Here is a 26,467-nt window from a genome sequence, read left to right on the forward strand (position 1 = left end):
AAATGCTGTACAAGAATAGAATCGAGATGCATTACCACCACAAGCACTTGTGTTGTCACTTGATAACTTAGCAAAGATTAAGTGTACATTATGACCGAACAACACGAAAACATCGAATAACTCCTTATGGTTGGCTTTGCATTCAGATTTTTTTAAGGCAAGCCTGAAGCAGGGAATACAGAATGCTATACTATGTCCAGAAACCAAACTAGTTTACTAAGCTGGAGCAAAAACATTGAAAAGTTAGCTCCTGAGGTTACAAAGTTGGCTAATGAGTAATATACTGATTCTTGCTTCTCTGTCATGTTCAGGAAATTTTTAATGAAGCATCAGTCGCTGAACTTATATGAAAAGCTTAATTTAAACATCTAAAAAGTACAATGTGCAACTATATGGCAAGCAGCAACCGTTGATTTGACTTATATTGATGACATCAGTATTTTGAGTATTCTTGGAAGCATCCGGGGGCAGTTAATTTGTACCTGTGTAGCATCATTTCACGTGTTTGTTTTTTGTAAAAATGCAGTAGTTTCAATACACTTTGAGAGGAACCCGCACAATTGGGCTGGTTGCAGATGAAAAACAAATTGAATGCTTTCACAAGAACTGGAAATAAACACTACAATAGGGAACAATACACAAAATAATACAATACTAGTAAGGGCACAGACGGTACTTCAGTTGACAGATTGCACAAGCCGTGGATTTCGGCCAAATTTTGGCAATGTAAGCTATGATACATTCGTTTATTGTAACAAAGATTAGACAGAAAAAGAAATGACAAATTACCCTCCTTAAAATAGCTTAACAAGCAACCTGAATGCTGACTGTAGTTTTGCTCATACCAGTCACTTGCTCTGCAAGCACAAATGACAAACAGGAAGCATAAAAGCTGCATAAACCTAAAAGGCACAGTTGATGACAAAAAAAGCACATGGCCTCAAATACTTTGACACTGAGACATAAGTTAAAAATTAAAGAAACATATTGTGGTCAACTTCTACTGAATTGCTGAAAATGCAGAGGTACCTACATATGAAAAAAGAAACTTAATAAGAAACCTGAATGCTTTGTACTTTTGCACATACATGATTACAGAACTAGAAGTGTGCTGGCTCCTTGATCTGCACACACAAAAGGAAAACATGAATTCTAAAAGCTGAAAACATTCCGACACTGACACACAACTTAAAAGTAAAAGAAGCAAACATACCATGGTCAGCCTCTACCAGAACTGTTGAAAATACAGATATGCCTAAATTACCGAACTGCAGAAAAAAAAGATACATCAAAAGTGCCATAGCAGTGAAACCGAACAAGAATTAACTATGGCTTTACAATTTGAGTAAGTGGGAGGCTTCTGATGAATTTCAAGCTTTGTCAACAACACCAATGTGACTGTTTCATACTTATGTGCTTAGCATGGCAAGGGTATATATCTCATACTAAAACTATTGTGCAAAACGAAGGGACAGGACTGGAGTGAGAAAACAAAACACCACATTGAGCGCTCGGTGTTTTGTTTTCTCGCTCCAGCCCTGTCCCTTTGTTGCCTTCGGCAATAGCTTTAGTATATCTAACCAACCACAGAATTTTGCTCAAGTCACTAACAATTAGGTAAAAAGCAGATAGTGAAACTGCCAGTAAAAACACTAAGACACCATTACTTCCAGTAAGCTATAAATGGGCCAAATGCCCCTCAGATGAAAAAAGTGCTGGACAAGTGGCTGAAAAAACATACCACATCCCAGCAGTAGGAGTGCACATCAGTTCTTAGAAAAATAAAGGTATGGGACCTAGAGCTCATCAGCAGTTATTAATAAATACAAAACACAACAGAACGTCAAACTTCTGCCAGTCAGTTGTACAGAGGTGTCTAGAAGTTGGCGGCACCAAACTAAAGCGGCAACCTGTAGAGGCTTTCTCGGAGAGGAAGATGGAGCTAGAGTTGGGCAAACCCCTTCACTCAGTTGGAATCTGAAACACCAAAGATTTCAGGTTTAAGACCACTGTAAGTACAGCAAGATTCTACCGAGACTGAATCACAAAATTATGCAGTTTGTACAGCATGCTTGGTGGATGAAAGTGAATGATAATGATTTTACATCCTCATCCCAATGCTTCCCTTGGTGCGACCTCGAGGTATGCCTACAAGACAAGCACTTATGACTGTTGGACTTTTACTATGAATTATGTTTTCAAATAAATCACCTGATGTCTGCTGTGGTTCCCAGTGCTCAGGCGTCTTAGGCGCCTTCGCAAGGAGGCGCTCCGGTGCGTGGCGTAACCATGACTTAATAGCCTCTTCAACATCTGCTGCAGTGCCTTTTGGAGCTTTGCGTGCAGCATCTGAAATTGGTTTTTCAACATTTACTAAAATTGCCAAAGTAAATCAGGCTATTAATGGCATCTTGGAATGCTGTCTCTCAAACCCCAAAATACAATGAAAGACAATAAGGTGTTCCGTAGTGCACATTAGAAATTCTTTTTTTTCAAAAGAATAACTTTGGTCACTGCTAGTCCCTCATTCGTGTTTCTGCCCTCATTTAATTTTCCTTCCAAATTAACTTAGAAAATACACATCAAAAACTCATCAGCAAACCTTTACAAAATGTAACTGCACAGTTCATTTAGACGTAACTTGAATTCCTTGTGTACATGCACATACAAAGAATTAAATCTGTGGTGCATCTCACTGAGCGGCTTCATTTGGCATGGTCGCAGCAGTGGGCAGCAATGGCTTTGAAGTTCCCGTTTTCAAGGATACTCAGCACATCCACAAAATCATATGGGGGTAATTTAATAAAGTTATGCAAGTGGTAAAAAAAAAGCTCGTAATCAATCCTAGATCAGGGCAGTGCCACCACAATCTATTTGAGCACTAATGCAATGACAGGGCTGTAATCTTTTCCACTACACATGTAATATCTACTTTAATTTTCTCACTCTTCCATCCCTGTGCAAAAATTCTGATGCCGGTTCAATAGTATTTTAGTAATCAATTACTTGTTACCATACTGTGAGATTTGACACAAACTTTAGTAAAGAGCTGCTGTTGAAAGAATCGCTTCAGATCGAGCTACGTTGCTTAACTGGCCTTTATACCTACCAAAAATGAAAAATTTCTGAGTTGCTTTTTCCTTAATCTGTTTGCTGGCAACATGTATGCAAATCACTATTACTAAGCTACATTCTTAGTTTGAATGTTGCTAGGTCCAGCAATTTATCAAGTATTTTACACAGTAACCAAAGAGTACCACAAACTTCACACTGACAATATGCGGTGGTTATGTGTAGTGCCCATGCTGCATTGTTCGCTGTCCTTTGTGTGCTATTTCCAGTCTTAGGAAAGTGTACCAACTCACCTAACTTTCGATTCTTGTGAGAGAATTTTAGATACCACATTGCTTTGTGTATGGTCACAAAAATGATCAAAGTACTTTACCGATATATCTTTTTACTCATGGCTAATAATCTGCATGCAGTATGGGCACATTCTACACTTTTGTTGCGCCGCCATACTTTTGACTTACACAAACCATTAGAGGAGGCTGTGCAGTGCTACATCAGCCATGCAACTTCTAATGGTTTGCTCAGTGCAACTATTTTTCATGACACACAGGCAGAATAAACTTTGAAGTAAGCTCCCTTGTTACTTTTAAGGATCCTTTGCAAAAGAGATTTTGATCTCCGATACACAGATGCTATTTATCAGCTATAGTCGGATACAACATAATTCTGCAGTGAAGCGCTGCCCACGCCCTCATAACCGCCAGCCACTGTTTCATTGCCAGGCTGCAAATAGCTAATATTTCAAGCTTTCCCTGTTACCTAAAAAGGTGGTAACCAAAAAAATACAGCGCGTAATTTTATACGTTTTCACTAGTCTATTATAGTGGAACATACAAGTACGACAAGTACAAGTCGTTTCAAGTATGACACCATTTTGAAAAGGCCGCATAACGATTTTGTTCGCTTCTGTGATAGTGCTGCAGGAAAAATGGTAGCACTATTTAGACAAAAAGTTGGTTGTGTTTTTGGCAAGTTGTTCTGAAAAAAAAAATACAGTAAATTGTAAATACTTGTGGCATTTTACTGCAAATAATGTAAAATGCCAACCATGATTAGTTCCCAGTAGAGCGTATGCCTTATGTCGCTAAAAAAAAGAATTTTAAACCACAATAAACAACTGTAAGTTTTTGTCATACCTGCTACTGCTTTGGCAATATTTAGGGCTGAAAAGCTATGCTTCCCCTTCCGACCAAGCCAAGAAAATTGTGCAGCAAGCTCGTCAGTCAAACAGTATCCAAGAATTCTTTTCGTCGCCCAGTTTGCGTCTTTCCCGCCAAGCTGCATAAATTCACGAACCTGCAGGGAGATCACAAAAAGCATGTGTTAGACGCATGTACATAGTGTGCAAGGTGTAGAAATAAGTAAAGAAAGTTATGGGCAAATTCAGCCCCACAAATAATTAACATATTTATACTGCAAGCAGTGCTCTCGTAAACATCTTGCCTGGAACAAAGCCTATATAGAGCCATATAAAAATACAAAAACAATCCATAGCATACCAAAGTACTGGTGGTTTCACGTGTCAGCTTTGCATCAAAATCAAGCAGCTCTTGCAGGCAATTGAACGGTTGATTGACTAGTGGTGTGCATGTTGTCACTGCTGCGGATGGTAGCATTTCACAAAGTTTGTTGATACTCTCTGCTTGTTGCTGTAGCATAAAGCGTATAGTGTTGAGGAGACGCAGCATATGCTGGAGTACATCTGCAAAATAATAATAATAACTGCACAATGTGTAACCTTGGAGGTCACAGTAGCCAACAATAAAGAAATATATACCGGGTGTTTCAGCAAACATTTTCAAAAATTTTTAAAGGTTGCCTGCGGCAGATAGCACAATTCTAGTTCATGAGCTTGTCCACTCGAAGAGGTGGACATTACTAGCACAAAAAAATTGAAATGCATAATCGACTAATTAAAAAATCACTAATTCAGTTTTCAACTAATTACCGTATGGCCCCCATATTGCAATTTACAAATTCTAGCTGTGCAGTTAACTAGGCGGATCTACTTGGAACGAATTCTCAGGATGACGGCAGTTTCGAAATATTAATTCCCAAACTTTGTGGAGAAATGCATTGGCATTCCAGTTACTTTTGTGCTTCATGTGTAAAATGATGTTTTGTTCAGAAAGTAACTGGAATGCCAATGCATTTCTCCACAAAGTTTGGGAATTAATATTTCGAAACTGCCGTCATCCTGAGAATTTGTTCCAAATGGAATCTTCCTTGTGAACTGCACAGCTGGAATTTGTAAATTGCAGTACGGGCACCATAAGGTAATTAGTTAAAACTTTATTAGTGATTTTTTGTTAATTAGCCGATTATGCATTTCATTTTTGTTCAAGTAATGTCCGCCTCTTCAAGCAGACCAGCTCGTAAATTAGAACTGTGCTATCTGCCACAGGCAACCTTTAAAAAGTTTTGAGTGTTCTCTGAAACACCCTGTGTACATGTGCCATTCTAAAATAACTCCCAAGTGATCGTTACGCTTATGAAATCAATTTGCGAAAGAATTTATAAAAGCCATAATTTTAAATCTGCATACACTGGTCACTGCCATGTTCAGTAGGTGCGCTTTGTGGCTTCTCCACTTCCACTGGTTGACCTGGAAAGCATAAATGTAATAAATTAGCATTACAGGATAATCTCATTGGTCAGAATTGCATACAAAGGACTTGGTTTCTGAAATGTTGTCTCCTTTGTTTGCATTACCTGTAAACAATAATTGCAGTTGTGCCCACATATGTGAGACGGATCTGGCATTAGCTAAGAGTGCTTAGAAACTATGGTAAACCACTCGGAAACCCAAGCCCTTTTCACAGTTACATTATTGATCAGCTAAATATTGACCTAAAATAAGAAATAGACTAGACTGTACTGTACTTGCCTGCATCAACAGTGTTATCACGCTCACTGCATGATGAATTTGAACGTGACAGCAAGCCTGAAATTATAAAAGGTGTTCAATGAGCAAAAAACAGTATTCTTCTGTATAGTTTTGATATGGAAGAGAAACTGAACCTGTTGAAATGAATGCTAATCATTGCCAATGAAGTACAAAAATACTGCTAGTCTCCTCATTTTACCAAGTACAGAATTGTATTTCCAAGATCGATATGCCTTTCCTTTACATTTTGTTTCCAGTGTGCTTCCATACCAAATATGTCCCTACCATCTGGGATCTATACTAAAGCCACCTCATCTAGGAAGTTAAAACAGTACAAAGTTGTGTTGTTCATTTTATTTACTGATTAACACCTGCTTCTGCAGGAAAAAACCCCCATGCCCAGATTGAATCACATTTATAACAACTTTACGTAGACCATGGCTCCAGACTTCTTTTGCACAGAAAGGATAGTTTGTATAAAAATAAATAGTGGCTGCATAGCTATATAGAAAAATATGTGCTAACATACCTGTTCTTGGTATTTCTCTCTCACTGCCGGTAGCTCCACTTGACATTTGACTTGAAGTCAGGCCTAAAAAGTAACATGCATATTACACATTCAATCAAATGCCAGTGAGCACAGTGTACAATCAGATCCTATGCTTTTAAAAGTTTGTGTATATCCCAGATCTTTTACAATTGAACTGCACAGACCTTTCATAACTGAACCGATTTGCGAGTTAAAATTTACCCCTTTTTTCTATGTCATGGAGCTAAGATAGCATTGTTTCAATAGTGACATAAATGTTTCCACTTCCATTATATCTGGTGGTAACATATTCTAACTTGAGCATTTCAGGAAAGTTAAGTGCCTGTCATCAGTGCATCTCACCACAAAATAATTGCAGAAAGCCATAAGCAAAGCACAAAAGGCCATACAAGAGACAAAAAGAAGAAGAAAAAAACAAAAACAGGTGTATCTGTTAGGCAATGAAGATAACACAAAATTACCTTGAGGGAAATTTTTCGGAATGGCGGGGAGTGTCAGTGGACATGTCTTTGCAGTGGCCTCTTCTGTCCCACTCGCATTAGAGTCAGAGTCTGTCCAGTTCCGTGGTGGCCTTCGGCATCGCTTCCTTGGAACCACTTCAGAATCACTGCCCAGGTCAGAGTGGAACTGGCTACGGTTCAGATTTTTTCGTGCACTATCATAAGTACCTGTATAAAAAGTAAATAATGAGAACTAATCCTATGCTTTGCATGAGAAATCCAGCTTGCTGAAACATGAACTTACCAAACAGTCCTTTGACAGCAATGTCAAAGCGTTTCCACGCCGCCTGCGGAGGAGTCTGTTTCTTCACCATTCTACTGGCTTTTTCAGCCTTTACATGGTCAGGCCAGCGGCACTGCCTATCTGACACCCACGAAACTGGCACAACTTCAACTTCTTTTGACTTCACAAATTCGACAATGGCATAACTCATCTAAAGTAGAAAGAAATAAAATGCACTATCAACATCCAAAGTTTACATCAGGTACATACATACATACTATACATGGGCCGAAATATTTTCACCTTATTAGCCAGCAGTAATATGTATGCCCGGATTCTGAATATAAGTGCACTTTTAAATGAACAAGCAAAAGTAAGATTTTCCCCAATATAGAGGAGCTGAGACAAACCTTGTCTTGCTTTCTCTGCAGAAGGGTGCAGACAGCATACATAATATATTTAAGATACATAAATACAGCTAGACATATTTTGTCAACTGAACCATATGCTAAATATGCTAAACTAAGTTTCACACATCACAATCAAGCAGTTGGTGAACAAAAATACAGACATTAAAATGATTGTGAAACACGCCAACCTTACATAAGCCATATATTAACTCTGAGAAAAAAATCCCTGTGACAAATGGATCACTTAACATTCACTGTCAGACATGTTTCCTTTGCAATATGTAAAGTAGCCATCCAACAATAATTGTCGTGGACACAGTGAGCCCCCCGGAAATAAATGTTTGAGCAAAGGATATTGCTCATGTTAAACAGAAGCCAGCAAAAAAAATTTTGAAACATGGTATGAAACCTAAAACTCAAGTGCATAGCTTACACGCTGGGCTATCAAAACACTACATCACAATTGGAACTTTCCATGCTGCATACACAGCCCTTTTTACAACTATCAGCTTCAAAGTATTGACGCTGACTATTCACATGGGTCCACTGTTACAAAGAACTCCTAATGATTAATTAGGCAGAGTACAGCTCGCAACACAACGACCTCTGGGTATGCCTGTATTGTTTACAGTGTTTCAGTAAAGTTGAAGGTATCTTGCAGTTATATTAGGTTGAATACCAAGTGTGTAAATATTATGGACCAGTACTGTACCATTATCTACACATTTTCTAAAACTTGCAATTACGGCTCACAGATAAACAAAAACTGTGGGGCCACTTACCTCACAGAAATAAAATGGTTACTCCCCAATGTTTCCTTAAAGCAGCTGTCAGTGTGGAAAGCTGGACACTTCTCTGCACTATTTGTCGAATGTCACTGAATGTCATGAACTTGTAGCAGCCGCAAAGATTCCAATTCAAACACATCCACAAGCATTATGGTGCTCCCATAATTTTTGTGCCAAAGCACTAACACTCATGAACACAGCTTCACAAACAAGGCTTCACACTACCAGAATGACAAGAAAGCTTGGAAAAACCCTAACTAACAGTATGCCCTTCCGGCATGACAACGTGCTGCCCCTTCCATGGCAGCATGACCATTTTCTGGACATTACTTATGGGCCATACTTTAAGTGCCGAAAGGTGTGACACAACAAAAATTTGAAGTCTTGAGGACTCGAAAGGCTGCTTATACATGTCTTCCTTGTGAAGAAATTCTTGGCCAATAATGCACAATTCATTCGTAGAACTCATGGTGGCAATATTCTTAACAACAATTATGTGCTCGCCTTGCATGCAGCAACTGTCCTTCTCATCCAAGCTCAGCACAAAATTGTCAAATCTCAGAGTTTTATAGCACGGAAGGCTGCATGAGGGCAGGAGTGGACCATTGTCATGGGAGTGACAAGCTGACTCGATATCTTCTCTGGGGCGCTCTTTGGAAGTGCTTGATAGCAACTCTGCTATTCTGTTTCCGAGTTGTTGCAGTGGCTTTCCATGCCTCCGAAGGTGCTTCTTTAGCTGTCTCATATTATTCTCGAAAGGAAAAGCACTGAAGCAGTCAAGAGCACCATGGTGTTTTACATCATCTGGCAAGTGCAACAAACAATGAACATTGAAAGACATATGTTCTTCTCCATACAAATTTGCATAACCAGCCACAAAATGCTTCAGTAATTCCCCTGCGTAGTCAGCATGATGAATGCATAACTGCCTATTAACCAGTATTGAGAGTGCGGCATGAAGAAGCAAGAAATTTTGATAGAGGTCATCTGCAAGAGTGAGGTTGAGCAGAAGTGGTCCGGTGTAGAACAAGAACAGTCTGAATTCCACAGCCTTCCAACGATCTAACTCGTCGAGGCCCCTCGGTTTACGTGCAAACTCACACGGAATGTAAGGCCGCAAGGCACTGCTTTGTTCATGAAAATTACGGCGCTGAAGCGGCCCGAGACGAACATGCAAAGGACCTGTAACCCATAGGGAGAGCAGCTTCCTGACAACACCTAGAAGAACCACATGCATGTAATCCAATGGCACATCGCGCACAGTATCAAGAGGTAACTCGAGAAGAATGGATGTTCCTCTGTGGTGCTCAAGATCATACTGCTGCCTGAAGCTGATATCTGTACGAAGGGAGCAGTTTGCATCAAGGAATACAACCTTGCCTCCAATGTATGCACCCTCAACTGTGCATTTTGGACAACCACTATACCCACTGTGGCCTTTTGTCATCATTATGAACGACCGTGCAGGTGCGTCACAAACAATTGCCTTCAGTTGGACCTGAATTAGTTGATCACAGACAGTTAGACCATGAGACATCAAGTGCTGGAGCTCATCGACAAAAGGTCGCAAGAAGTCATTTGAAGAATGTGGCTTTGATGGCCCTGCAAATGCTCCAACAACAAATGGCGCAGTGCGACCATCCCCAGAAAAGCTAGCCTGGCATTGTATGGGCCACAGCTGCATCTTAGAACTTTTCGCAAGTGGCAGACCATCCACATTCACTGTGAGAGAAACAACATCTGGAATGGTTTTCACAAACCTCAATGAATGTTTTAGTCCGGCTGCAAGGCCGAAGTGACAATAGTCACCTGGGCTCAAAGCCGTTACGGCATACTTATTTTTTCGTCGTGGAGTTTTCAGGAGTGTCCGCGCGTCATCTGGGATATCAAGTGCATAAAGGCTGCCATGACGTTTGAGCAGCTGTAGCAAGTCTGTTAGCGCATTTCTCCTTATGTTGTTCTCAACTGCCCACCTTCTAAGGCCCTCTTGAAATTCTCTTCTGGAGCTTCTTCAACTTCTGCAATTGAGCCCTCAGTATCCTGACAGCGGGTACTTGACTGGCAGATGCGTGACAAACTATCCCCCTGCCGCACGGAATTATCCAGGTCAGAGAAATGTGCGTCTTCAGCAAGGCTTTCAGATTCTTCAACTACAGCTTCTTCGTGAGCATCGGAGACAGCATTTGTGTTGTCCCGCGAGCATTCCGGCATAACACGCAGAGGGTCAATTAGTTCAAGTACTCTTCTCGTCTCCCGCGACGCCTTCTCTGCAATACGTCCTTCGCGAGCACTCTCCATATTTACAGAGACTCTACAAGAAACCATAAGCCGATTACATCGCCTATGAAAGCTTGCGCATCTTCCCGCCACTTCCCGAAACCACAAGTGCAGTCCTGAAGTAGGAATTTCCCGCCACTTCCCGTAACCAAGCGCAGCCCTGAAGTACAAGTTTTCCTCACCTTTGTTTCTTGCGCTAACGTCTGCAAGATGCATAAACAAGGCCCAGATGTTCAAACGGAGACTTAGCGCACGCACTTGCACGCATTCAGAGGTCCTTTGGCATGGAGGAATAAAACATAGAATAAAGAACCAACAAAACGCGACCTTTGGTTGCTTTTGGCGCGAATGAGCAAGCTGATGATGTTGATAACTAGGCGGCTACGTGTTTCTAGAGTGCCTAGGGTGCCTCGATGCCAGCGCCGCCGTTCAGGGTGGTGCCAACCTTTGACCGCCCCCGCGCCGCCGCTTTCTCGCTGCGACGCCATATTGTGTCACAGCGAGCCGTTGCGATTGCTTGGTGCCGGTGCTGAGTTCGAGGCACAGTGCACGCGGATGCTTCGCGGGCGCTTCTACTTGCTTGACAGTGTTCAGCCGCATGACTGACAAGCTATCAAGTGCATCGTGTCGACATGACGGGCTGTGTTCCCAAGTGCGCCGGATCGACGCGTAAAGAACTGTGTTGTTTTCGCTTCCCCCGGGACCCAGAGCGACGGAAGAGATGGGAAGCCCAAGTAAAGCGCGATCACTGGAAGGCAACGGATAACTCCTGCATTTGCGAGGTAAGTGTCAAGAATGTTTAGACTACCGCACCGTGTTTTTCATTTAAATAAGAAAGTATTCTCTGATCCTCGCTCACGTACCTACGTTCACTCACGAACTAAGCACTGCACCGATGCTGTCTGAGTAGCGTATGGTTTGCGAGCGCGCGTCGCATAGGCTTTTTTTTCGTTTTGATGGGCGCAGTCTGAACCCTTATTTTAAGGGCTGACGAAGATGCTTAGCCGCGAAATAGTCTTACATTAGCTACGAATCGTCACGTAAGCCACATATTTTCCTTTTTCACGGGAAGCACACATCGTGTGTGTCTCTTGTTTCTTTTTTTTTCTTTTTTCGGTACTGGTTATTTGGGACTAAAGAACGCAGTTCTTCGTCTGGGGAGAGCGGCTGTTTTGTACGTGGTAAGCGAAACATTGTGATTTTCTCTGATTTCTCAGGAGATATCTTGCGGACCTCAGGGTGTTACGTTACATAGCTGATTTTTTAGACTTGTACATATTTGTAGCGTGGTGATCGTAAGCCGATGGTCATTCGTGCTCATTCCCGATCATAGTGGGTACTGTGACGGTCTTTAAATGCCTGTGCATGGTATGCCCAGGTGTAGTAGAGTTAAGGGGCATCATGGGACCAAAATGTTTCGGCGCTTTCTGGCATGGTGTCTGTTGTAGCCTGTGCATTTCTTCGAAACGTGTGAAGCGAGGTAATACAGCATTGCTTCTGCTAAAATTTATTTTTAAGCACTGTAATGGGTTCTCTGTATTTACAAGGCAACTTTTCATATCAATAATCACTTTTGTTGTTTTACCTGTACTTAGAAACACTTTGAAGAGGACCAGAACGAGGGAAATCGACAGGATGGGCGCCGTCTGTTAAAGTCAACAGCCCTACATCATCATGGACTATATTTTCGAAGTGAAAAACATTGCTTATCTGTATTTGACTGTCTTAGTTTCATTTACGGTTTTTGTACGTGATATGTATGCAGTGTTGGTTATTTTTTCAATGTAGTTATCAGTGTTCTAATGGTTATTTATGAAATGTTCTGTACTCGCCATCGATGTGTTTGGCTGATGCGACGTATTCGATGGTAGCTGATGTATGTATGCTGGCTTGATATCTGGCTGGATATCTTCATTAATATTACCCGCGGTTGCGTTTTCTTGTTTGCATTCTTGTTTTCGATTTATATTGTGTGTAATAAGGTTGATGTACTCACTTAACCCCCCCCCCCCCCCCATGTAATGAATAAATAAAAAAAAAAACTCTCTCTATCCCGAATTGTGTGTCGAGCCTACCTTGCGAATTAATTTTTTTATCTCGTCTTTCAACATAACCTTCAGGCGCCACACAGTACATATAATTTTTCATGTACATATCTCTTTCATGATTGATTGTACTAGACATTATAAGTAAATGTATTTTGTGCATCGTTTGATTTCTTGTGTGTACTACGCAATATTGACACAGACAAGTTACGTTACATTTTTCTCTACAGCACTAACTAAACCTTATTTTCACATCGCAGTTATTTTTACACCAGCTTAATCCTGTCAGCACACAGTTTTGTGGGCAAAAAAAGCAAAAATTGCGCGTAGATATCGTCAAATAATTGCAACGAACGCGAAGAGCACGCGCAACGCAAGGGAAACTAACCGCCGTGCGCGAGTGGCTGGCTACGGTAAAGGAGGCGTGACGTGTAAACCAAAATACAACAGCGCAAAAAAAAAAAAAAACTTCCACACACAGGGGGTCGCAAACCTCATATACCAATCATCGAAGCGCAAAAAAAATAGTGCGTATTTTAAACATACACATGGGATATAAATGTGATTGAATTAGGCAACTTGGGGCATGTTCCCGGCGCCATACATTTACGTCTTCGACCTTCGACGAGTTAACGGCTATTGGTTATAAAGATATGCAGATGGGACACCGATAAAAAAATACTCATCAAGGCAAAGCACTTGGAAGCGCGCCGCGAGTAACACTTTATGAACGCAAGCGTAGCTGAGTCTCAGCTCGTGTGACACAATATGGCGGCGCCAGCGGGGTTGTCTCCACCCTGGACGGCGGCGCTGGGCATCGAGGCACCCTAAGAGTGCCTCGATGCCAGCGCCGCCGCTCGCATCGAGGCACCCTACGTGCTTCTGTCTCTCTCACCGTGGCTGCAGGTGGGGGTGGATATTATCACCACCTATGTTCAAGATACGAATAAAATAAATTAATAACTTTCACTGAGAGCAGTTACTTATGTAACGATATATGTTTTCGTAAATTACTGAGTTTGTATTGGTTTTTGGTAGACTCTTGTTGTAATGCTGGCAACTATGGTGCGTCAATGTAGCTTGTTTTTGGCGGCGCCGGCGTTTTGTAAACAAACGAACGGTTGATCGGTGCGAAACATATTTTTTATGCGTTGGCGAAAAATGTGCTGCGATGTACAGTAGTACACCTTTGTAGAACTTTCATGGCTGGTGTTGCGGACATATGTGCGCAAGTTGATGGTGTAAAAGATAATTCCGTCGGTGGATCGCGTGGTGAGGAATACGTCAGCGTTTGGGCCATGGCCGTCACGCTTACGACACGTACATAGAAACGGCACATTTAGCGAAGTCCACGATTTAAGCGTGCTCGGGCAGGTGGAACTTATTCACATTTTCCACTCCTGCAGCGGCGTAGTTGCAAATTCGGGGCGCTTGAACTGTGTGTATTGTTATTTTGCTTTTTTTTTTTTTTTTTTTTGTGGAAGCGTGCAATTTTGCCACGAAAAACTCTGTTGCGAATTCACGATCGAGAATTTATGCGATGTCCATTGCAGATGTCGCTTGAACTATACGCAGTGCAGAAACTGTTGAGAAATAATCAAATAGATGATGTCCCATGGATGTCCCTCTGTCGTCTGAAGCATGACGTCCGCGTAAAATCCAGTGCAGATGTCCTTAGGACGTTCGAGATTAAAAACAAAACGGACGTTCAAAACATCCGGAACACAACGTCCCTGGGTAATCCTGGGGATAACCGGCTCTGGACGTGGACGTTCGGATATAATTCGGACGTCCACCGGATTTTTGTGGCCCATTGGGTGGTTGCTGCGCCTTCGGGTGTAGCAACCGAACGGAGTCCGGGAAGGCATTTTTCTGTATTCCGTGCGGGAAGGACGACGGTGAACGACGTTCTGCGTGGCTCCACAGAATTGGCCGCAAAAACTTCGCGCCTTCGAAGAACACCCGCTTGTGCGAGGTAAGTTTCTTGAATAACTAGTTTGCTGGACAGTTATTGCTTTCAAGCGACTGTACTTGCGTGTGACCGCTAAACTTTACCCGTCCGGTTAACGCTCATCGCTCTGCGTGCGGCTATTGAACACTATGTAGCTAGCACACGTGGTTTCCAGTAAACTGGGGCCGTATTCTGTAACGCTTCGGTTTTCGAAGGATTCGGTTTGGCGGTGGCGTCACATTGGGGCGGTCCGTTGACGTAATGAAAACAAGTGAAAGGACAGAGACCAATCGGCGCGAAGGTTTCTTTTTGTGGCAGTGAACGTCACAAACCGAGTAAAAATATAGCAATTTACGAGCGTTTCTTGGTAAATAAAAGTAATTTGTTCATGGTATTGATGAGGTTTACGTTTTTCATCATGAAATGTGTGTGAGTTGTACTGGCGGTGAGTGACTTAACGAATTTTGTATACTTCGGTTGACCCATTTATGCCGCTAGGTGGGACGTCGTACGCTAACTTCGCGTTTCGGCCAAAGTACACACTCAAGTTCCTCGCACAGTCGGAGCGCTGTCTCTTTTGAGAATCTGAATTGTCGCTGGAATCCCTCGTCTGTCATCTCAAAGGCGTCTTGTCGACGTCGAGGTTGTCGCTGTCTATCACGGAGGCTCGCTAAAAGCACGATAACAGGCGCCACAGGCACCGCACACGCCGTCATTTTGTTCCGAGTGCCGCGATTTCGCCCGTGCACATGGCACGCACAGGCTCTGCACACGGCACACCGCGCTTCGGATCAGACCGAAGCAGCGCGCGCGGCTTTGCTTCGTAGCAGACGACAAATTCGGTTTCCGCGTGATTGACATGTGCGTGACGTCATCAAAAAATGCGTTCGCGCCCTGAGGCGATGGCGTCACCCAGGCGGCGACCAATCGCTGCACGCAAACCGAATCCTTCGAAAACCGAAGCGTTACAGAATACGGCCCCTGTTCGGTTCGCACGGCTCGCTTTGCTTCGCGCTATTGAAAATCGCCCAGTACCTATCCAAGTAAGCTCGTTGGAAACAACAAACGTACATTTCAAGTGAGCGTGTTGTGCTCAGTTGTTAACTCACTTAACTCAAGCTCAGTGCGAAGTTGTTAACGCATTTAGCGGATTACTGAGTGTTTATCCATTAGATAACTTCAGGGCAGGTACGACAAGATCTGCCAAATATTCGTAACTGAAATGCGGCTTAGATTGCCCATAAAATACTGTTTTGTTTCTTACGCGACGTTAGCGTGTGTACGTTTTCTAAAAAAAAAAAAAAAATACCGCTGCGTTGTAGTGCGCTGAGCGATAGCCGTGCCACTGCAGTGCAAAATCTTTACTCCCGCCCTCACTCTGTCATTCGAACAAACTTGCTCCGAAACGAGCAGAAAAACTTGCTCCGACTCCGCCATTGGAATTCAACATATGATGCTGCTTACCCAGAGCAATGGACATCTCAAGCTGGTGAGAAACGGTCACTGTAAAGCGATAAACAATGCTCGCGACAGTACAGTCGTCTGAGCTATTGGGCGATTGGCATAACTGCATACTTCGAATGAAAACAAGGCGCGAACGAAAAGCGCTGGTGTTTTTATTTTATCCACGTCTTGTAGCCCTCTTACTCAATCTCATCAAATAGCTACAGAGTAAAAGGAGACGGTTCCCATGAATAACGTGTGTTAAACAAGCACCAGGTCTATACAGAAAATGTTGCTTCAAAATGCCTTCTATAGATTTCCTGACTCTGTTCTTTGCGACTACTTATACTTTAGATATTTTAAGCACTGTCACCGGGTAGGTTTATTAACATTCCTATTTTTCTTTGTTTTCTCCATGGACCAAGCTATAGGACCATTTCATCCCTGATGATTTTGAGAAACCAAGAGTCGATGGTAAAAAGAAGTTGAAGTGGAAGGCAATACCAAGCATTTTTGCGCATCGGCCGCAGAAAAATCCCAGAAAGCCACCGTTTCCTAGACTCCAATACTTCCTGCAAGCAAGCACTGTCTTGCAACCAGACTGCCGCCAGCCAGATGCAGTTGAGGCACCACAACCCACAGGGAGCCAAGGAGCACCTGAGGTCCCAGAAGACACTCCCAGGGAGCACCTGACTTCCTAGGAGGGACTGACAGCTCTGCTGTGATTGGAAATCCAGCAATGGAATGCACAACAGCAGGTACTGTGTGTATTATGCAGTTAAGCAAATTCACAGTATATTGCTTTTCCGTCTGTCTCTCTCTCTTTGTATTGGGCATCTATGCTTATTTTTTATTCTGTGTGCATTCTTTGGAGGAACAAAGATGAGAAATTTGCCTCTGCCTCACAGTGGAGGCATATTAGATTTGAAAAAGTGGTGACAAATGCACAACCGAGGCATCAGTAGCGCTTCACCAAAAAGAAATACACTAGCAATAAACTTGCAGCATGAGTAAAAATGCATTGTGTGTAAACATTGACTGATGGCAAGCAAACGTCTACCAAGCAGGTTGCCACCAGCCGACAGCTGATAACCTGGTATGTTCAGGTGACACACTACAAGGAACAGGGAGCCAAGGAGCACCTGAAGGCCCAGAGGAAACTCAAGGTATCCAGGGAGCATCTGAGAGCCTAGGAGGGACTGACAGCTCTTCTGCGACTGGAAACTCACCAATGGAATGCTCTACAGCAGATACAGGTACCGTGCAGTTAAGCGCTAATTCGCAGCATATTTGCAAACATCAATTGTAGACTGAAATCCTCTGAGCTGTATTCTATTGAACCGTGACCAAGCAAAGTGATAATGAGTATTGCCTGATGTAAAGTGCAGTACACTGTTAAAGTGAACACTCGTATGTGCTGTCTTCACTTTACTGGCATTTTAGCTACAGGTGGCAATTAAATCTGTCGCATGTTTACCAAAGTTCAGTAGTACTCAGTGCTTGCAAGAACAGACACAGGTAGAGATTAGTGCCGTGCGGTGACCATGTTTGCGAAATTTCGCTGTCATGCGAATTGTGCACTTCGACTGACTGGTTGATGTATCAACAAGAAATTGCGGGAACATTTTTTCTAGGTTGAAGAACCAATTTGGTTTTACATTGCTCATGTACTCCTGTTTTTTGTTACATCTGCTTTTGAGGAACAAAAACTAAAAAGCCCACATCATAGAGGAGGCATACCAGATCGAAAAACGTTCTTGTTTTTAGTGTTTTCTATTGTGTCTAGCGGTTTTTTGGGTGGCACTTTCAATGTTATTGGTTTGTGCATATCTGAGTGTTTTCTATTTATATGTTATTTACTCGCAAAAAATATTCTGCGTGAGTAAAACACATAGGTAAATGTAGTTGCATAGACTCACCCAACAAGCAAAAGCAGCAAACAGCACATTTATGTAGAAAGGCGCCACTTCCATCAGCCACAAATCATCTGCTGCAAAGCCAATTTTAGGCTTTCCAGATGAAAAAATTCACACGTGCTTTACATTCACGTGTTCACTTATGTCTTCTAGCAGGTGTGTCATGTTTTTTATCTCGATCACTGCATTCAGCAGAGCTCTTAATTATGCCGTTAATTTACCACTTCACCGTCAACTTCCAAGATTTTGCACAATATCTTGTAGCCTGTCTTTACACAATCTTTGCTTCTTGTGCCAATCCATCCTGACATCGTCTCATTTGCAGTGTTTCTGTCACGTTCCAAAACATACCAACAAGCCCAACTCAATATGTTTCTTGATGCTCTTTTTCCTTCAGTGTTATAGAGCCAAATTGCGTATTTTAAGCATTGACCAAATCGCCTACAGCTTCAACCTTATCTTAAATGCTACTTCGAACACCACCTATTATCATAGTTCCACACATTCATTTTAAATCCTTATTTCAGATTCTCGGGAGATTTTATTGTTGGAATTATTTGCTAAATAACGCATTAAATTATTTTGCAGCAGAAGATGACCCAACGGATGACGTTCTAGTTTTAAAACGGCAACTCAACTTGGAACAGAAAAAAACGAGCCAAGGCTGAAGAAGAATGCAGAAACCTGCGGCAGTCCTTCAACAAGATTTTTGGCAGTTATCTGCAAAAAGGGACCATGAGGGGATCTGCGTGGACTGACAAAACAATACAGGAGTCATTAAAAGTGCGACTTGCCTGCGGATCAAGAGGTTATGAGTACCTCCACTACAATGGATGGCCACTGCCTGCAGAGAGAACTCTCCAAAAGAAAATTGTTTGGACAGAATATTAGTAAAAGGTCAGTTAGTGTCCCTGTAGGTCTTCCTGCTATTGCAAAAAGTTTATTTTTAGAGGGTTTATATAATTGTTTGTTCTTGAGAACCTCTGGTCATAACGAATACTGTGGTATCATTGTGGTTTATCAGCTAGAGCTTACTATGTGAAACAAATGTGAATGTAGCTTAAGTTTTCAGAAGCAAAGTGCGAACTCGGTAGTGGACTTTCATTTCCTAGAGTAGAATGTGACAAAATTTTAAAGTGAATACTGTATAGTTTTATGTATTAACTATTGTTGAATTCCAATGGTGGAGCCGGAGCAGCCGATGGACTCTGTGAGCGAGCACTCGACTCTGGCGTAGAGCAACGCCTCCAAATACGCGAATGGAACACAACCTGTGCTGCCGGAGCAAGGCGGAAGCGGAAGTTCTATCCTTCGGGCGCCAAGTTACCCAGGATACCTTGCGTGTTGTCATTCTCTTCCGCTGTTTGCTCCCAGCCAGTATATTAACTCTATGCTCCCAGCACCGCCGCACCGATCACTTGTCTTTTCAGCGCCGTTCACCCGCTGCTTAAAACTGCAAAATGGATATCTTGCCAATTAAGCATACAACAGCTTTTGTTTACTATGGTGAGCACACAGGATGCTCACAAACATGGTAGGCGTCTTCGCAACTTGAAGGACGTCCTCGACGAAGCTCACTACTTCGGGCCTCTTCGCGGGAATGCGGAACATCCTGTCGAATTCCCGCTCATAAGTGGCAGTTTCAGCGTCGTTGGCACTATCCGAGAAATCGCTCATGTCGGAACTTGAGCTTTCCGACTCGGAGCTGTCACTATCGAGTAGCAGAAGCAATGCCCCACGCTCTGCCAAACTAGCTGAGCCTATCCGTACCGAGCCGTTCATGTCGTCCGCCATTACCATCGTGAGTCGCGACCGGCTGCGCCCCCCAGCAGACAAACGTAAAGGAAATGCGTCACGCAGAGTTCCGGTCCACTCCGCCGATTTTGGCGGAGCATCTTTGCTGCTCCATGGAGTCGCTCCCGCTCTGAATCCACTCAGACTCTTTCATTGGACCATTTTACTCCCGCCCTCACTCTGTCATTCGAACAAACTTGCTCCGAAACGAGCAGAAAAACTTGCTCCGACTCCGCCATTGGAATTCAACATATGATGCTGCTTACCCAGAGCAATGGACATCTCATTCCTAGCAAGTGAAAAAGCAATATCACCGTATTTTGCTGATTTATTGAGTTTTTATTACTATTTTATTATTGTTTATTACTGCCTATTTATTTTAATTTCTGTGTCAGTCGTGAAATGGTAAACAGGACGCTTGTTTACAAATTACAGTTGTGTACAATTGACTATCTCTTACTCTGTGATATCTTAAATTTCTATTGATAGATGAGTATGTCTATTTGTACTAGTCATAGCAGCTTTCCTGGCAATTTTATTTGTGTACTGTAGAAATACATATAACCTGGAGGGTGTACTAACTCTTTAGTCCCTGCTCGTGACATGGCAGAGATTGAAATGTATAAATTCATTTTCATAACACATTTGCAGTTATTGTGCAAGTCCATAATCAATACATCTCACTGTGTCATACTTTTAAATCCCATTTATAGACCAAGTTACATGTATTTGTCCTAGTCACAGTCGCTTTCCTGGCAAGTTCATTTCTGTATTGTACGTCCAAGTTATTAAGTGCCTGCTTGTGACGTGGCAGAGTGCAAAATGTATAAGGTTTTTAACATGTCAAATGTTTGTTATTGTGCGTGTCCATGATCACTATATGATCACTCTGTGATATTTTAAAATCTCATTTTCAAACATGTGTATTTGACCTAGTTACAGTAGCTTTCCTAGCAATTTTATTTCAGTACCATAAAATAAGTAATAACCTGGAGGGTGTACCTCCAGGTTATTTAGTACCCACTTGTTACATGGCAGAGTGCAAAATGTATAAAGTGTGTGCCTCATAATCAGGACTGGTTTTGGCACGTTAAACCCCAGAAAGAAGAAAATGTATAAAGTTTTTTTTTTTCACATGTCCAATGTTTGTTAGTGTGCATGATCACTGAAACATGGGTGATATTCATGGTACAAAATCTTAACGGCGTGTTCTTTAATTAGTGTGTCAATAGAGCTTCTAGACTCCCATTGTGCCAGTGTTTCTCAAAAGCATAATTCTGCAGTTCAGGCAAGATGAAAAGGGTAACAAAAAATGGAGACTTGCATAACAGTGGATGAATAATGGAAGCCTCAATCCAGAGCAAACATTTCGACAAGAGCATGTGTTTTTGTCGGGACCCTGAGTAAGGTCAAGTCCCCTTGTAGAAACATTGACTCTAGGATGAGGCTTCCTTTGTTTGTCCACAATTAACTCTGCAGTTGTAATGCTAAACACAGCCGTCGGGCTAGATGCTTCACTGTCGAATGCCTGCTATTGTGTGAAAACTTGGTGTTGCAAAAAAGACTTTCTTCAGTGGCGTATATTGCTGTTGTGAAATAAATATGTTGCTTGCCTCCACATCTTACTTTGTGACTGCATGCTGTTCTGAAAATGCAGATTTTGCTGACAGCATGAAGCAATTCAGGGACAAATGGTATGGTGTCCCTTATACAGGGAGGCTGTAAGATAGTTATTGCAAACCTGCTACAGCATGATTATGAATGCTTGTCAACAGGTACAGCACCTCTATAAACAGCCTCACATCTTTTTATGCCGTGAGTGCAGTGATAACAGCATCATTTAAAAAATAGAAGTGCTCAATGTTACAATTCCGTTTCAGAAACCTAGATTTTACCATGTCTTCGCAACTTTTCTTTCGAAAATATCTGTGTTCCGATTCACATAAAGGGTATACAATAAAAGGAGCACGATCGAAAATAAATATAGGAAAACCGCACCACTGTTTAGTACTCGATCGCAATGTCAACACGATACTCCAGAACACAGTAACAGATTGGAAATAAGTGCAGTAAAAGATTCACGTTATCAAAGGTACAAAAAAACATTCGTACACATTCGTATGCGGATACCTGCTTGAGTTTCGCGTGAATTAAAAGCTGTTAACCAGTCGTTTACAACGTTACCTTCACAGAGCTTATTTGACAAATCGATGAGAACATTACAAGCACGCATTCAGAAACACGCCAGTAGCCGCAAGACGCGAAGTTTGCTTGCAGCGGCTACTGGCATTTTATCACAGGTACGTGACAGGCAACTTTATAAATCTACATAAAAATTACTACTCACACTTCACTCCGATTATACAGATAAACCAGCGCAGCAGTAAGCTGTTTACAATTGCTTGCCTCTGTACTTCGAAAGGACGCGAACGAGCACTATGAAGGCAACCTGAACACCCGCTCATGGAGGAAGGAAACCCAGGAGAGGCCCCGGTCAGCACGGACGTATTGACCCTTTTCGCGGAGGAGTGTTTTAGAGAAACGAGGTAGCGCTCACGGCGGCGCGCCATACCTCTCCTCAGCGACCGCGCACGAATACGAAACCATTACTGCTTCTACCATGCTTCTGTGCATAGAGTTTATAAATAAAAAACATAGTAATATGAAACTCTATGCTTCTGTGCGATCAGCTGCCGGAAATGCAGCTGAGGCTTTCGCCAACACACTGTGCTCCAATCATGCTAGATTCAATCACGTGGATTGAAGACGTGTGCAGTAGTTGGCTGGAAAAATAGTCACTGGCATGTTAAGGAATAGAATGAACCTGTGTGGCCAAGTTCGCGAACCACTGCTGCAACTGTCCGAACGTGTTACCGGCACTTCGTGATGTACGGCTTTCCTCGAGGATACAGAAATTTGCTCATCCGCCAGCCTTGTATCGCTAACCTTCAAAGAAAGGGCTTCATCCCCAGAACGTCGGCAAGAGTGAGTACCACTCGTTAAACAATGACAAAGGGAGTAGCGCCGCTTCCTGTCATAGTAAGTTTCGCGCACGTTATGTGTACACATCTGTTCCAAATGGCAGGAAAGCTTACACCCACTCTATCGCCGACGTATCAAGAATAAGTGAATGGGCGCACACTTGAATATATGCGCACTGTATACGCACAATAAATGACGGACTACACCTATGGCGCACGAATGGTCGAAGCTGAATTTTTCGTGACGGTCCACAAGAGTAAGCGAGTTACTAGCTGTAATATATATTTGCTACAAGGTATTACAATGTACAAAACAGCTACGCGTTTTCAAGCATTGTGCGCAGCAAGAACGAATCTATCGGAACTGAACACACCCGCGAGCGATTAAGCAGAAAATAATTAGTGGCCGCACCGAGGAACTTCACTGAGTCAGAAACTGACAAGCCACTGCTTCAAGATATTCAGTGCCGAATAAACAACAAAGAGCAAAACGCACTAATCCTCACAGAATTCATAATCGGAAAGCTGGGATAGCTTGGAATACATATTTAACCCCGCTTTTAGAACAAGCACCATATACGCTGCTTGCGCCGTTTGGACATAGCTTAATCAGCTCCGAAAGCGCTTTTGCATGTTCTCTGAAGCTGTGATCAAAGCTTCGTGTCGTCCACCTAGCCACCGTCTACGATAGCTCCGAAAACAGAGGTTTTCTATGCCACGCCGGCGTCATACACTTCTATTGTAAACAAGGAGGCAACGGAGGCAGTTGAGGCAAGCAATGGACCCGTCACCACGTGATCAAACATGACAGCGCCCACGGGATCGCCGCGAAAAGGAAGGTGTGGCGGAAATCACGTGCTGTTATTCGCAAAGGAGCTCTGGGACGGGTACCCCAAACGTGAACGTTGCCATAGCAACCGCGCTCCTGAAGCTTTCGCTGCTGCTCTCGGTCTCTGAAAAGTGAGATAAGATTTTTCCACCGGTGTCTTTTTCGCAGCACCTTTTGTTCGCGAGAAAAGCTGACTTAGGAGTGTGGTGTTTAAGCTTGAAAGTTGCGTTTGAGGTCTGTGAGTGTGAGTGTCCGCCACCAACAGATACACTCAAGCAATCACGGCGAGGGGTCTTCCTCGTCATCTTCAACGTGCCACGGAAAAACACAGGAGCGCGTCTGCTTCACTAAAACTGCTACAGAAGTTTCGTAGGCATTGTTTTGACGCGCGACAACAGCACACACTTCCGGCGGCTCGTAACAATGCAAGTTCAAAGTTCGCGTCCATCTGCTCCAGCGAGCTATAGAAACATGGCACACCAACATGGCTGCACTTCCGGCTTCAAAAACGTGACGTCAGGGCCTCCCCTGTTTTGTTTCTTTCCTCCATGACACCGCGCTGCACATTCCATCGGCTGTCAAGCTGCGTTTTTAGCGCAAACACAACCTCAAGGCCCAGTTTTCACGTAAAAGACGTTTCAAGCGACTTCACTGGGTGCATACAAGTATGTTTGCAGCAGCTCTGCACATAGCACTTGCCGCAAGACGAAGTCCATAAAGCGACACGTAGAGCATCGGTTCGCGAGCATCGGAACCATCGCCGCACATTTTATACGTTCCGTCGCTTACCGCGCAATACGTTCATTACCGTCGATATCTCGGTGTCACTTGTGACATCCACTTGAAGAAAAACACAAAAATAATCCAGTTTTGCAAAACGGAACGCGAAATCTAGGGGGGGGGGGGGGAAATCCGTCAGTTAACTCAACGCTACTCAATGCACGCTAGCACCGCTACAGCGCGTCGGCGGTCCGGAAGGGATATGGCCGCCGCCACCCAATGTTGCCGGCATGCCGCGTACCTTTGCGGTACTCTGAAATTTTTTTCCAGTGACTCTACGCGCCATACCTCTCCTCAGCGACCGCGCACGAATACGAAACCATTACCGCTGGTACCTTGCTTCTGTGCGATCAGCTGTCGGAAGTGCAACTGAGTTTTCGCTAACACATGTGCACTGTGCTCCAATCATGCTAAACTGAATCATGCGGATTGAAGACGTGTGCAGTAGTTAGCTGCAAAAATAGTGACTGGCATGTTAAAGAATAGAATGAATCTGTGTGGCCAAGTTCGCGGACCGCTGCTGCAACTGTCCGAACATGTTACCGGCACTTCGTGATGTACGGCACTTCGTGATGTGCGGCTTTCCTGGAGGATACAGAAATATGCTCATCCGCCAGCCTTGTATCGCATAACCTTCAAAGAAAGGGCTTCATCCCCAGAACGTCGGCAAGAGTGAGTACCACTCGTTAAACAATGAGAGTGGGAGTAGCGCCGCTTCCTGTCATAGTAAGTTTCGCGCACATTATCTATACACATCTGTCCCAAATGGCAGGAAATCTTACGCCCACTCTATCGCCGACGTATCAAGAATAAGTGAATGGGCGCACACTTGAATATACGCACAATAAGTGATGGTACTACATCGATAGCGCACGAGTGGTCAAAGCTGAATGTTTCGTGAGGGTGCACAAGAGTAAGCGAGTTACTAGCTGTAATATATATTTGCTACAAGGTACTACAATGTACAAAACAGCTACGTTTCAAGCCTTGTGCGCAGCAATAACAAATCTATCGGAACTGAGAACACCCGCGAGCGATTAGGCAGAAAATAATCAGATAGTGGCCGCACCGAGGAACTTCACTGAGTCAGAAACTGACAAGCCACTGCTTCAAAATATTTGCCGAATAAAGAACCAAGAGCAAAACACACTAATCCTGAATTCATAATTGGAAAGCTTGGATAGCTTGGAATACAAATTTAGCCGCGCTTTTAGAACAAGCAACATATACGCTGCTTGTGCCGTTTGGACATAGCTTAATCGGCTCCGAAAGCGCTTTTGCATGCTCTCTGAAGCTGTGATCAAAGCTTCGTGTCGTCCACCTAGTCACCGTCTACGATATCTCCGAAAACAGAGGTTTTCTAAGCCGCGCCGGCGTCATACACTTCCATTGTAAACAAGGAGGCAACGGAGGCAGTTGAGGCAAGCAATTGACGCGTCACCACGTGATCAAATATGGCAGCGCCCACGGGATCGCCGCGAAAGAGGTCAATACTGATTACAATGGTTCTCTATAGTTCTGGATCCGTGTGATGAACAGAACCTGATAGTAGTTAACAGGGAGAATAGGTGTCATGGACAGGTAACGTGGCAATGCGGAAACAGGCAGTCATGTATCGACTACGCCTTAGTCTCAGAAATGGTCTACGAACAACTAGACCAAATGATAATAGACGAAAATAGAAAAATAACCTGGGTAGCGATCACAGACGCTTAGCATTAAAGTTTGGGAGAGATACCAACGCAGAACACGAACCAATAGCCTCAGAATTTTTAAAAATGAATGAAGAGCAAATAACAGAGATCGCAAAAAAAAAAAAAAAAAAACAAGAAAATTGAGGCTTTTCCTACAGCAGTCTGGGAATATAAGGAACTGGTAGACGTTATGCAGCAGGAAATAACGCAGACACGGCAAAACAATTGTTGGATTGGAAAGAGGAAACCACGTAAGTGGTGTAACAAGGAAATAGAGCAAGCTATAGAAGAGCGTAAGCAGGCGTCTTGGGCTCATCGAGAAGCCAA

General features: G+C 43.1%; 1 protein-coding gene and 1 long non-coding RNA gene across 5 annotated transcripts; one reads left to right on the top strand and one right to left on the bottom strand.

Moving 5' to 3' along the window:
• Positions 1 to 1,059: 1,059 nt before the first annotated feature.
• On the bottom strand, positions 1,060 to 10,996 carry LOC119463921 (uncharacterized). Of its 3 annotated transcripts, XR_007463478.1 has the most exons (9): positions 10,890 to 10,996; positions 7,254 to 7,443; positions 6,971 to 7,177; positions 6,489 to 6,551; positions 5,618 to 6,016; positions 4,572 to 4,774; positions 4,209 to 4,368; positions 2,212 to 2,349; positions 1,060 to 1,977 (listed from the first exon to the last, which is right to left on the bottom strand). XR_007463478.1 is itself a non-coding variant. In XM_049656138.1 (8 exons), exons 4-8 carry the CDS (start codon positions 5,721 to 5,723, stop codon positions 1,967 to 1,969), a joined length of 618 nt encoding a protein of 205 aa, XP_049512095.1. In that variant the 5' UTR covers positions 5,724 to 6,016; positions 6,489 to 6,551; positions 6,971 to 7,177; positions 7,254 to 7,504; the 3' UTR covers positions 1,060 to 1,966. The 3 variants fall into 3 exon arrangements, 2 of the variants coding, with proteins under 2 accessions (XP_049512095.1, XP_049512103.1); XM_049656138.1 differs by lacking the exon at positions 10,890 to 10,996 and having other exon boundaries at positions 7,254 to 7,504; XM_049656146.1 differs by lacking the exons at positions 1,060 to 1,977; positions 2,212 to 2,349; positions 4,209 to 4,368; positions 4,572 to 4,774; positions 10,890 to 10,996 and having other exon boundaries at positions 5,425 to 6,016; positions 7,254 to 7,504.
• Positions 10,997 to 16,265: 5,269 nt separating this feature from the next.
• LOC119436193 (uncharacterized) lies at positions 16,266 to 21,533 on the top strand. 2 transcript variants are annotated; one of them, XR_007465309.1, is made up of 3 exons: positions 16,266 to 16,904; positions 17,214 to 17,402; positions 18,651 to 21,533. It is a non-coding gene; the product is annotated as an uncharacterized LOC119436193 (long non-coding RNA). The 2 variants fall into 2 exon arrangements; XR_007465310.1 differs by having other exon boundaries at positions 18,654 to 21,533.
• The last annotated feature ends 4,934 nt before the right edge of the window (positions 21,534 to 26,467 follow it).

The sequence above is a fragment of the Dermacentor silvarum genome, chromosome 1 (genome assembly GCF_013339745.2).
Source record: "Dermacentor silvarum isolate Dsil-2018 chromosome 1, BIME_Dsil_1.4, whole genome shotgun sequence".
In the NCBI taxonomy this organism is placed as follows: domain Eukaryota; kingdom Metazoa; phylum Arthropoda; class Arachnida; order Ixodida; family Ixodidae; genus Dermacentor; species Dermacentor silvarum.